General features: G+C 44.3%; 1 protein-coding gene across 4 annotated transcripts in view; it reads left to right on the forward strand.

Annotated features, from left to right (window-relative positions):
• The window catches only part of LOC141259324 (probable cation-transporting ATPase 13A5), a 749,831-nt gene extending 739,088 nt beyond the window's left edge, over positions 1 to 10,743 (forward strand). For all 4 annotated transcript variants that reach the window (XM_073675084.1, XM_073675083.1, XM_073675085.1 and 1 more), the window contains one exon: positions 8,122 to 10,743. In XM_073675084.1, coding sequence (XP_073531185.1) covers positions 8,122 to 8,367 — 246 coding nt within the window. In that variant the 3' untranslated portion in view covers positions 8,368 to 10,743. The remainder of the gene's footprint in view (positions 1 to 8,121) is intronic.
• The last annotated feature ends 1,136 nt before the right edge of the window (positions 10,744 to 11,879 follow it).

The following is an 11,879-nucleotide window of genomic DNA, read 5'->3' on the forward strand; positions in this document are numbered from 1 at the left end:
GCCTGTTTCCGGGGTAGACTGTGATAAGCATAGGATCACCAGGTCTGATATAGACCCGATGACGCTATACTGCCAGCCAATCAATGTAATGCCACCACCAAGATGGCTACTGAATTACATTGAGTGGCAGACAATCCCTGCATGTTCATTGGCTGTCTAAAGAACACCAAACATGTGGGGTGGCGACCTGAGTTCCCGCCCAAGTATCCCGGAAAAACTCACCGAGCATCTCGAGCAGTGAGATGCTCGGGCAAGTACTGAGCAGTGGCGAGCTCACTCGCTTATCACTAATTAAGATGCTTATGTTAAAACTGTTCTCTATTTTAAAGGGAATCTATCAACAGGTTTTTTCAATGTAATCTGCCAGCACCCTGAGATAGGGGCTGAGACCCTGATTACAGCGATGGATCACTTAGTTTACTGGGTGCAGCAGTTATGATAGAATCACAGTTTTCTCTGCTGCAGTTCTAGCAAAGATCAGTTGTTGAGCTGTGTATAACCCCGGCCACTACAAATCTTTCTATGTACATTTTATAGAGCTGCTAATCAGTGCTTGGGGTGTGGTTGGACTAGGATGCACGAGTTGTCCTGTAGTAATAATCTCCTGCTGATAAAACACTTTGTATTAAACAAGAAAAACACAGCCCAGTAAGTGATACATCACAATAATTGGGAAAGAAGAACTTCGGATGGTGCTTCAGTTTGAATGTGGAGATCAGACAGTCCATATATCCATATTAAATTTATTGGTTTTAAAAACAGATTTTACTGTCAAACCACATTTACCATAAACAATCTTTTAAAAAACACCTGATGAAGACTCAAATAAATTGAAACGCGTCGTGCTTTTAAACTTTTTTTTATGGTAAATGTGGTTTGACAGTAAAATCTATTTTTAAAAGCAAGAAATTTAATATGGATATATGGACTGTCTGATTTCCACATTCACACGGAAGAGCCATCCCAAGTTCTTCTTTCCTTGTATACCTCCACGTGGAGTGGCTTCAGGGCCAGGAAAAACACACTACCACAGCATTGGATGAGCTGCATACCAGAGGAGAAACTCCAGTCCTCTTCTAAATTTTCTGCCAGTGTTGTGCCTGTCCACTACAACCATTTTGGGTGCGTTCATTACATACACTTCACCTCTCCATAACATTACAATTAATTACTACGCTCAGGCAGAGCTCTCTGTTCTTTTTCCTCCTTCTATCTTCTCCTGCCAAGGATAACTATCACTGTAAATAGGGCCTCTATTCCTTCATTATGCTAGATCAATGGTAACCAAATAGTAGACTGTGACATACTGAAAGACCATGAGTTTTGAAATGGTAGATCTTGTAAGTCTTCTGATTGCTAACTTGCAAAGTTCAGTTGCTTCCTCATAGGTTTATTTTTTAGTGTCCCAACCACCACCTAACATTCATAAAGGTATTATATACACTTGTGAGTCTTGACTTGAGTACAACTGTGTACTAATGTGTATATAGATCTCCAAGACACTCTGTCACCAGCTCTGTGCACAAGATATGCTCAGATACAGAGAGTGAAATAATGAACACATCACCAATTTTTTAAGTAAATATATTTCTAAAAGTGCTGTTAACATAAAATTCTCACCGGATATCGGTAACAACTCATCCAATCCACACAGGCAAATGAATCAAACCATAGATGTTCGTAAATTAAGTTATTTCTAATTATGCGAAATTATACAGGGAAAAAGTATTGAACACCTGAAGAAAGAGAGGTGCAAGAAGCCATAGAAGCTAACTGAAATCTATCAATAATTAGTGAGCAATCCTACCACTTAGTGAAAAAAATATATCAGCTGTATCAACTGATGGCCTATAAAAAGATGTCAAAAACATACTGATGCCATTGGTTTCAGAAGACTTTCTAAACTACTGAAGGTTCCAGTCTGCACTGTTGGGGCCATAATCCAGATGTAGAAAGAACATAATTTCACCATAAACTGGCCACGACCAGTTGATCCCTGCAAGATTTCAGACAAAGGAGTTGACAAAGAATTATCAGAAGATTTGTCCAAGAGCAATTGATCACCTGTGGAGAGTTACAGAAGACCTGGAATCATCATGTACAATTGTTTCAGAGAAAACTATAAGTAATGCACTCAACCTCTATGGCCTGTATACACACTCATAACGCAAGACTCCATTTGCTGAATAAAAAGCATGTTCAAACTAATTTAAAGTTTGCTCAACAACATTTAGACAAGCCTGTGAAATATTGGAAAAATATATTCTGCTCAGATGAGACCAAAACTGAACTCTTTGGATGTAATAATACGCACCATGTTTGGAGGCCAAAGGGCACTGCAGATCACTCAAAAACACCATACCAACAGTGATGCATGGAGGTGGGAACATCATGGTGTGGGGCTGTTTTTAAGCATATGGCACTGGCAAACTTCATAAATTGATGGAAGGATGAATAGACAAATGTACGGAGACATTCTTAATAAAAATCTGCTGCCATCTACCAGGATGATGATGGAGATAAAACGAGGCAAGATAATGATCCCAAACACACAGCCAAGGAAACTCTCAATTGGTTTCAGAGAAAGAAAATAAAGCTGCTAGAATGGCCCAGCCAATCACCTGACCTGAATCCAATAGAATATTTATGGAAGGAATTAAAGCTCAGAGTTCATAAAAGGAGTCAGTGGAACCTTCAGGATTTAAAATGTTTGTGTGGTAGAATGGGACAAAGTCACACCTTAGCAATTCATGCGACTAGTTTCTCCATACAGGAGGTGTCATCAAGCTGTCATCACCAACAAAGACTTTTGTACGAAGTATTAAATAAATTTCAGTAAGCATGTTCAATACTTTTTACCTGTGTCATTTCTCATTATCATACATATCTCAATTTATGGACATCAATAGTTTGATTTCTTTGCCTGTGTGGATTGGATGGGTTGTTACCGACACCTAGTGAGAATTTCATGTCAATCGCACCTTTAGAAATATATTTACTTAGAAAATAGATGACATGTTAAATACTTATTTAATCCACTGTATAAGCTAAAAGAGTTTCATTTTGCATAGGAGAGAAACCCACAGATCCTTACAACTCCTCATAGTTTGCTTATAAGATGCCTTGAGCCTGAGTCTCTGGTGGCTATGGGAATATATACTCACAATAACCGTTTTATTTACTTGGGACTGCTTTTGCTGATAAGAAAAGAGTAGAGATGAGCGGTGTTCGACTAGAACTGTTCGCCAATCTCAAATTCGAGCTGTTTTGAGCGGTGTTCGAGTTGTTCGACGAACCCGAACGATTTGCAAAAAATTCGGCTGTACGAGGTTATGTTCGTTAACTGTTCGTGCACCAAAAGCGTGTCCTGCATGTCTGGCGCTATTTAGAGCACCAATCATGCAGGGATTGTCTGCCACTCACTGTAATGCCACAGTCATGGTGGTTGTGACATTACAGTGATTGCCCAAATCGATGGGAACAGTGCTCACAGTGAAACATGAAAAGCCGGCAATTCAGCAGCGGCATACACCGGTACCCGACAATCTAGAACAGAAAGAATAGAGAATCGCACATAGATTAGATAGATAGAAACATGTCAGTCACATATATAAGAAGTACAGTGACAGTGTTGCTTACTGTACTTGTCATTTAGTGTAAAGGATTTATTAAAAAAAAATAAGTGTTTTCATGCACCGTCTCTTTAAAAAAGCCGGCCGTCATTTCAGCAGCGGTACCCGACAATTTAGAATAGAAGGAATAGAGAATCACACATAGATTAGATAGAAACATGTCAGTCACATATATATGAAGTACAGTGGCAGTGTTGATTACTGTACTTGTCATTTAGTGTTAAAATAAAGGATTTATTTAAAAAAAAATTGGCGTGGGGTTCCCCATAATTTTAGGCTCTAGTAGAGGTTAAGCAGACGGCTGGGGCAAATGTTTGAAGCCTGGGAAGGGGGTAATACCCACGGAGCTTCCCAGGCTACTAATATCAGCCCCCAGCTGAATACCTAGCCTTTACTAGCTATTAAAATGGGGGACCCCCCCAAAAAAATGACGTGGGGTCCCCCTATTTTAATAGCTAGCAAAGGCTAGGCAGACAGCTGGGGGCTGATATTAATAGCCCAGAAAGGGTGCCATGAATATTGGCCCCCTCCCAGGCTAGAAACACCAGCCGTCAGCCGCCACAGAAATGGCGCATCCATAGACTGCGCCAATTCTGGCACTTAGCCTCGCTCTTCCCACTGCCCTGTAGTGGTGGCAGTGGGGTAATAGGGCTGGGGTTGATGTCAGCTTATAATGCCAGCTGACATCAAGCCCAGGTTGGTAATGGAGAGGCGTCTATAAGACACCCCCATTACTAACCCCATAGTCAAAGTTAAAAAAAAACACAAACACCCAGAATAAAGTCCTTTAATTGAAATAAAGACACAATTCTTTATTGTTCTAAATTAAACCATACTTACCATCATGCCCATTCCAGCTGAAGCCAATGTCTTCTGCAATAAAAATAAAATAATAAAGCAACATCATCCTTACCTTTCCATGGTTCCCACGACGGCTTCAGCTCTGCTACATTCACATAACAGGCTGGATCGCAGCAGAACGCTGCCATCCAGCTTGCCATGCCGCACACACTGAGAAGCGCAGGCATGCTTGCGCTCCTCAGTGTCTCGCTGTGACGGCATAAAGATGAGCCGAGTTCATGTCCAATGAACTCGGCTCACCTCATTCACGTCACTGACAGCGTGGGAAAATTCTCCTGCACTCAGCGCTTCAGCGTGAGAATTCTCCCACGCTGTCAGTGACGTGCATGAGGTGAGCTGAGATCATTGGACATGAACTCACCTCATGCACGTCACTGACAGCGTGGGAAATTTCTCACGCTGAAGCGCTGAGTGCAGGAGAATTTTCCCACGCTGTCAGTGACGTGCATGAGGTGAGTTCATGTCCAATGATCTCAGCTCACCTCATGCACGTCACTGACAGCGTGGGAGAATTCTCACGCTGAAGCGCTGAGTGCAGGAGAATGGCGCTTCTATGAATGCGCCTTTTTCCGGGGTGGCTGCGGACTGCAATTTGCAGCGGGGGGGGGGGGGGCAGAAAGCTTGGGCCTCCCTGCGCTGCGGATTCCAGCCCCAGCTGCCTAGATGTACCTGGCTGGACACAAAAATAGGGCGAAGCCCCACTATTTTTTTTTTAATTATTTCATGAAATTTACGAAATAATTAAGAAAAAAAGGGCTTCCCTATATTGTTGTGTCCAACCAGGTACAAATAGGCAGCTGGTGGTTGGGGGCAGCCCGTTCCTGCCTGCTGTACCTGGCTGGACACAAATATAGTGCGAAGCCCCACGTCAATTTTTTTTACATTATTTCAGGAAATTCATGAAATAATTTAAAAAAAATTGACGTGGGGCTTCGCATTATATTTGTGTCCAGTCAGGTACAGCAGGCAGGAACGGGCTGCCCCCAACCACCAGCTGCCTATTTGTACCTGGCCGGACACAACAATATAGGGAAGCCCTTTTTTTTTACTATTTCATGAAATAATTAAAAAAGAATTGAAGTGGGGCTTCACCCTATTTTTGTGTCCAGCCAGGTACAACTAGGCAGCTGGGGGCTGGAATCTGTAGTGCAGGGAGGCCCATGCTTTCTGGGCCCCACCTGCTGCAATTGCAGTCCGCAGCCAACCCGGAAAATGGCGCGTTCATAGAAGCGCCATCTTCTGGCGCTGTACCCAACTCATCCACGGCCCTGGTGCGGTGGCTCACTGGGTAATAAAGGGGTTAGGGCCAGCTTGGCATTATCAGCTGGCCCTCAGCCCGAAATTCATGGGGTCACGCCAATATTAGACATGACCACCATGAATTTCTAGTAAAGTATTTTAAAAAAACACAACACCCAGAATAAAGTCCTTTAATTGAAATAAACACACAATTCTTAATTGTTCTAAATTAAACCATACTTACCATCACGCCCATACCAGCTGAAGCCAACGATCTCCTGCAATAAAAGAAAAATAATAAAGCAACATCATCCTTACCTTTCGATGGTTCCCAGGACAGCTCCAGCTCTGCTACATCGAGATGACAGGCTGGACCGCAGCAGAAAGCTGCCATCCAGCCTGTCATCCCGCAGACACTGAGAAGCGCAGGCATGCTTGCGCTCCTCAGTGTCAGGCTGTGACGGCATCCAGATGAGCCGAGGTCATGTCCAATGAACTCAGCTCACTTCATGCACATCACTGACAGCGTGGGAAAATTCTCCTGCGCTCAGCGCTTCAGCAGGAGAATTCTCTCATGCTCAAAGCATGCGCAGGAGAATTCTCCCACGCTGTCAGTGACGTGCATGAGGTGAGCTGAGTTCATTGTCGGCTCATCTGGATGCCATCACAGCCAGACACTGAGGAGCGCAAGCATGCCTGCACTTCTCAGTGTCTGCGGGATAACAGGTTGGATGGCAGCTTTCTGCTGCGGTCCAGCCTGTCATCTCGATGTAGCAGATCTGGAGATGTCCTGGGAACCATCGAAAGGTAAGGATGATTTTGCTTTATTATTTTTCTTTTATTGCAGGACATCATTGGCTTCAGCTGGAATGGGCGTGATGGTAAGTATGGTTTAATTTAGAACAATAAAGAATTGTGTCTTTATTTCAATTAAAGGGCTTTATTCTGGGTGTTTGTGTTTTTTTGTAACTTTGACTATGGGGTTAGTAATGGGGGTGTCTTATAGACGCCTCTCCATTACTAACCTGGGCTTGATGTCAGCTGGCATTATAAGCTGACATCAACCCCAACCCTATTACCCCACTGCCACCGCTACAGGGCAGTGGGAAGAGCGAGTCTAAGTGCCAGAATTGGCGCATCCTATGGATGCGCCATTTCTGGGAAGGCTGACGGCTGGTGTTTCTAGCCTGGGAGGGGGCCAATATTCATGGCACCCTTCCTGGGCTATTAATATCAGCCCCCAGCTGTCTGTCTAGCCTTTGCTAGCTATTAAAATAGGGCGGACCCCACGTCATTTTTTGGGGGGGGTCCACCATTTTAATATAGCTAGTAAAGGCTAGGTATTCAGCTGGGGGCTGATTTTAGTAGCCTGGGAAGCTCCATGGGTATTACCCCCTTCCCAGGCTTCAAACATCTGCCCCAGCCGTCTGCTTAACCTCCGCTAGAGACTAAAATTACGGGGAACCCCACGACAATTTTTTTTTTAATAAATCCTTTATTTTAACACTAAATGACAAGTACAGTAACCAACACTGTCACTGTACTTCTTATATATGTGACTGACATGTTTCTATCTATCTAATCTATGTGTGATGCTCTATCTTTCTGTTCTAAATTGTCGGGTACCGCTGCTGAATTTCTGGCCGGCTTCTTTAAAGAGACGGTGCATGAAAACACTATTATTTTTTTAAATAAATCCTTTACACTAAATGACAAGTACAGTAAGCAACACTGTCACTGTACTTATTATATATGTGACTGACATGTTTCTATCTATCTAATCTATGCGTGAAGCTCTATTCTTTCTGTTCTAAATTGTCGGGTACTGTTGCTGAATTGCCGGCCGGCTTTTTTAAAGAGACGGTGCATGAAAACACTAATATTTTTTTTAATAAATCCTTTACACTAAATGACAAGTACAGTAACCAACACTGTCACTGTACTTCTTATATATGTGACTGACATGTTTCTATCTATCTAATCTATGTGTGATGCTCTATTCCTTCTTGTCTAAATAGTCGGGTACCGGTGTATGCCGCTGCTGAATTGCCGGCCGGCTTTTTTAGAGAGAGCGTCTTCTGAGCAGTTTGTAAGCTTTTGGACACCTTTGAAGGTGTTTTCTATGTGTTTCTATGTGTTTTTGTTTGCCTGCCATTGGTTTTAACGGTGTTCGACGGTGTTCTAAGGTGTTCGACGAACAGTTCCTCGAACATCCCGGTGTTCGACGAACCGAACCGAACCCGAACATTATGGGGGTGGCTCAACACTAGAAAAGAGCACCACAATAGCTAACAACTTGGTATATATCCTTCATACCTAATAGTACCAGCTTCTTATACTGCCGTTTTAGACCAACTCATTTTTTTTCCATTATTTTTATTTTTCCTAGATGTGGTTTATTGAAAATAGAAAACTCTGGCTCGGGATAAAGCGATTCTTTAACTACAAATCAAAGAGCCAATACAGAAAGTTGCAAAGGAAAATACAGAAAGATCCAGAGTGGCCTCCACAGAACAGAAAGGACTATGCCATCCAAAACGTCACTGCAGAGGATTGCAGCATTTTAACTTATAGTAACCGCCATTGTAGCATTGCACCAGATGAATCTGAAGAGATGATTTTAACTGTAATGTAGATGCAGCAAACCTGAAAAGAAATGCTTATTTTGCTAGTGAAAAGGCAGTGAACCCAATAAATAGGATAGGTCATACATTTGAGATCAGTTGGGGTCCAACACCCGGACCTCCACGATGTGGAGTACTGCACTTAGTAAGAGATAAAGTATAGTAGAACGCAGCAGTGGCCACTAAGCAATGTATGGTGCTGCTGAGATTTGCCCTCGCTTATACATCGCTTATATATACTCACTGCACCTTTTCGATGATCGGTTGGGTTACCCGGTGTACTATATTTCATATTGATGGCCTACTCCATCAATATGTCAGTCCTAGGGCAACCTCTTTAAAAATACTTGGAGCCAAGTTAAGCAAAATATCCTCATGTAATCAGCTGTAGTTAGAGGGTCAAAGGCATTTTAACACTGTTCTATATTTTTTTATGCATGAATTAGAAACATTTTAAATACAATTTTGATAAAATGTGAGTTAAATATGATGCTGCTTCCCCATAAAAGAATGATATACCCACTTTTAGGCCTCATTCAGATATCAGTTTTTCACATATTTGTTCTATTGGTGGTTTTCACTTATAGAACTCAAACCTATTAGGGTATGTGCACACTGCATTTTTGTTGCATTTTTGTGTGTTTTTTTTGCACAGAAATGGGCCAAAAACTCATTGTAATCCTTATCCCAGTATTTCCTATGGGAATTTGGAAGATCTGTGCACATGATCAGAAATTTCCTGACTGAATTTCATGTGCGGAAAAAGAAGTAGCATGCCCATTCTTTGTGCGGATTTGCCTGCTGTAGGGCGGAGGTGTTCACACCGTGCAGTAACTGAGGCAGTGACCCAAGCAAGTCCAATATAAGCAGCTTTTATTCAGCAACTTACAGGTAAACAGAAAGTCCTCCGGTTTGCAGACGGGTTAACACAAGTCCATAACAACGGTTGCCGGGGGCAATGGCTGCGCCAGACCTCTCAGAGCCTGACAGGTGCAGAGCTTTCCCAGGCGTGGGTTCAGCTACTCACAGGCCCGCCAAGCTTTCCTGCTATGCTCCTAGCAGGTCCCAACACTGAACACCACTAACCCTTAATGCAGGGTTTTTAAAGGACCTGTGGCAAGAGCCACTGGAAAACCCGGGCTGGAGGGAGGAGGCCACCCCACTGCCTTCCTGTAGCCTCCTCCAAGAAATGAAGACCCTGCCGGGTTTTACTTAATCTGCATTAGCCAGATAGCCTGACCAGGTCTATGCTCATCTTCCATCCTGCATTGCAGCTGCAGCTGTGTCTGTGACTGCAATGCAATCCAATGGATTTAACAGGTCTCTGTAAACATTCTGGGGAATATATACCGTCACTCGTATACGATCCCATTCATTGCCTCACATATCCCCCCTCCCATCCTGTTCAAACTTGTGGGGTTGAACATTTGTCACCATAAAGGGTGCCCGGGACAGGGCATCCGCGTTTGCCTGCGACTTCTACAGAGAACTGAAATTTCGCAGTGACAGAAACCACCTGGTGACTCGCGCATTCCTCTCCTTGGCGTTGGACAAAGGTCCAACTTCGACACTTCATTTAATTTCCGGAAATCGTTACAGGAGCGTAATGATTTATCTGGTTTCGGGATCAGTACAATGGGGCTAGCCCATTTACTCCGTGATTCCTTGATGACTCCTAACTGGAGCATATGTTTACTTCAGCCATGATGGCTTGCCTCCACGCTTCGGGTACCCAGCACGGTCTCATTCGTACCCTTACACCAGGTTCGGTGACAATGTCATGCTGGAGAACCCCAGTCCTACCCAGTAGCTCTGAGAACACATCGGCATTCTACTGCACCAGCGAGCAAGCCTCCCGTCGCTGCTGTTTAGTGAGAGCATCACTTATCCTGACCTCTCCCCCGGACACACCCCTGGCTGAGGGTACACGTACTACCACCCGATCACCCTTGTTAAAAGACCTGACCGTAGCTCTTTTATTATATGTGCGCCTCTGTGCTGCCTGGGCATCTAACAGATGCTTTTTTCACGATGGGCGCGACCGTAGTGATCCGATCCTGCATACTAGCCACGTGTTCAATTATACTCCTATGTGGAGTCGGCTCTTGTTCCCCCGTCTCTTTGGCTACTTCAAACAGACCCCTAGGGTGTCTGTCGTACAATAACTCAAAGGGAGAGAACCTTGTGGAAGCCTGGGGTACCTCTCGGATGGCGAACATCAAATAGGGTAGTAATATATCCCAATCCCTTCCTTCCTTAGAAACCACCTTTTTTAACACGGACTTCTGGGTTTTATTGAACCGTTTTACTACCCTGTCGGTTTGAAGGTGATACGCCGAGGTGCGCAATTGTTTTATTTTTAATAGTTTGCACAGTTCTCTCATCACCTTAGACATAAATGGGGTCCCTTGATCCATCAGGATCTCCTTAGGTAGACCAAGGTGATAGAACATGGCAAACAGCTCCTGTTCAAACAGTTTTGCCAAGGTATTGAGTAGTTCTAGAGCCTCCGTGTAGCGGGTGGCACAGTCGATGACCACAAGTATATGTTTGTGGCCTCGAGAGGATTTTACAAAGGGCCCTACTAAGTCCATTGCAATCCGTTCAAAAAGTACCTCTTTCACTGGCGGAGGTACCAATGGGCTACGAAAGCTTGTGGTGGGTGTGGTCAGCTGACATTCAGGGCAGGATTCACAGTACTTTTGAACCTCCGCGTAAATCCCAGGCCAAAAGAACCACTGCAAGATACACTCTTGCGTCTTTTTAACCCCTAAATGTCCACCCAGCAGGTGTGTGTGTGCCATTTCCAAAACCGCCCAACGGTACGACTGAGGCACCACTAACTGTTCCATGACCTCGTCCCTGATTTTGTCTACCCTATAGAGCAACTCAACGTTGACCACCATTCGTGGAATAACAGTATCTACACCGGGCTGTTGAGTTACCCCATTTACATCTAACTCCCTTTTCTGCACCTGAGTCAGGGTAGGATCCTGTAGCTGAGCTGTCCGAAACGTGCCCTGGGACACTTCCAGCTTGGGGATTTATGGGGTCTCCTCGACCTCTCCTGCCATCACGTCTAAGTGAAACCTATTGGGGTCACACTCTGTCCCTAGGTTGGACACCCCTATGGCAGGTACTCCTTACTCGGGTTCTTCGGGAATAGCGCCGTAATAAATTTTACCGGGGAAGAGTGGTTTCTGTTTTTCCACAGAGTCCAGAATAGAGGCAGGTCTCTTCCCAACACATTCCCATAGGGAAGAGTTTTTACCACCCCCACCACATGTTTCGTATTCCCACATGGCGTGGACAACACTACCTCCGCGGTTGGGTATTCTCGGAGGTCGCCATGAATACACACAACCCTGACTGTCCATCCACTGGGGTTGTCTCCTGCCACCAGCGACTCATGTACCAAAGTCACTAGGCTCCCCGAGTCTAGGAGGACCTCTGTTGGGTACCCATTAACCAGTACCTGGCACAGTTGGGGTTCACTGTTTGGGGGGGGTTGGCACTCGCAGTG

This window comes from Phyllobates terribilis, unplaced genomic scaffold, assembly GCF_046119375.1.
Source record: "Phyllobates terribilis strain yellow unplaced genomic scaffold, ASM4611937v1 Scaffold_3__8_contigs__length_932513732, whole genome shotgun sequence".
Classification (NCBI taxonomy): Eukaryota; Metazoa; Chordata; class Amphibia; order Anura; family Dendrobatidae; genus Phyllobates; species Phyllobates terribilis.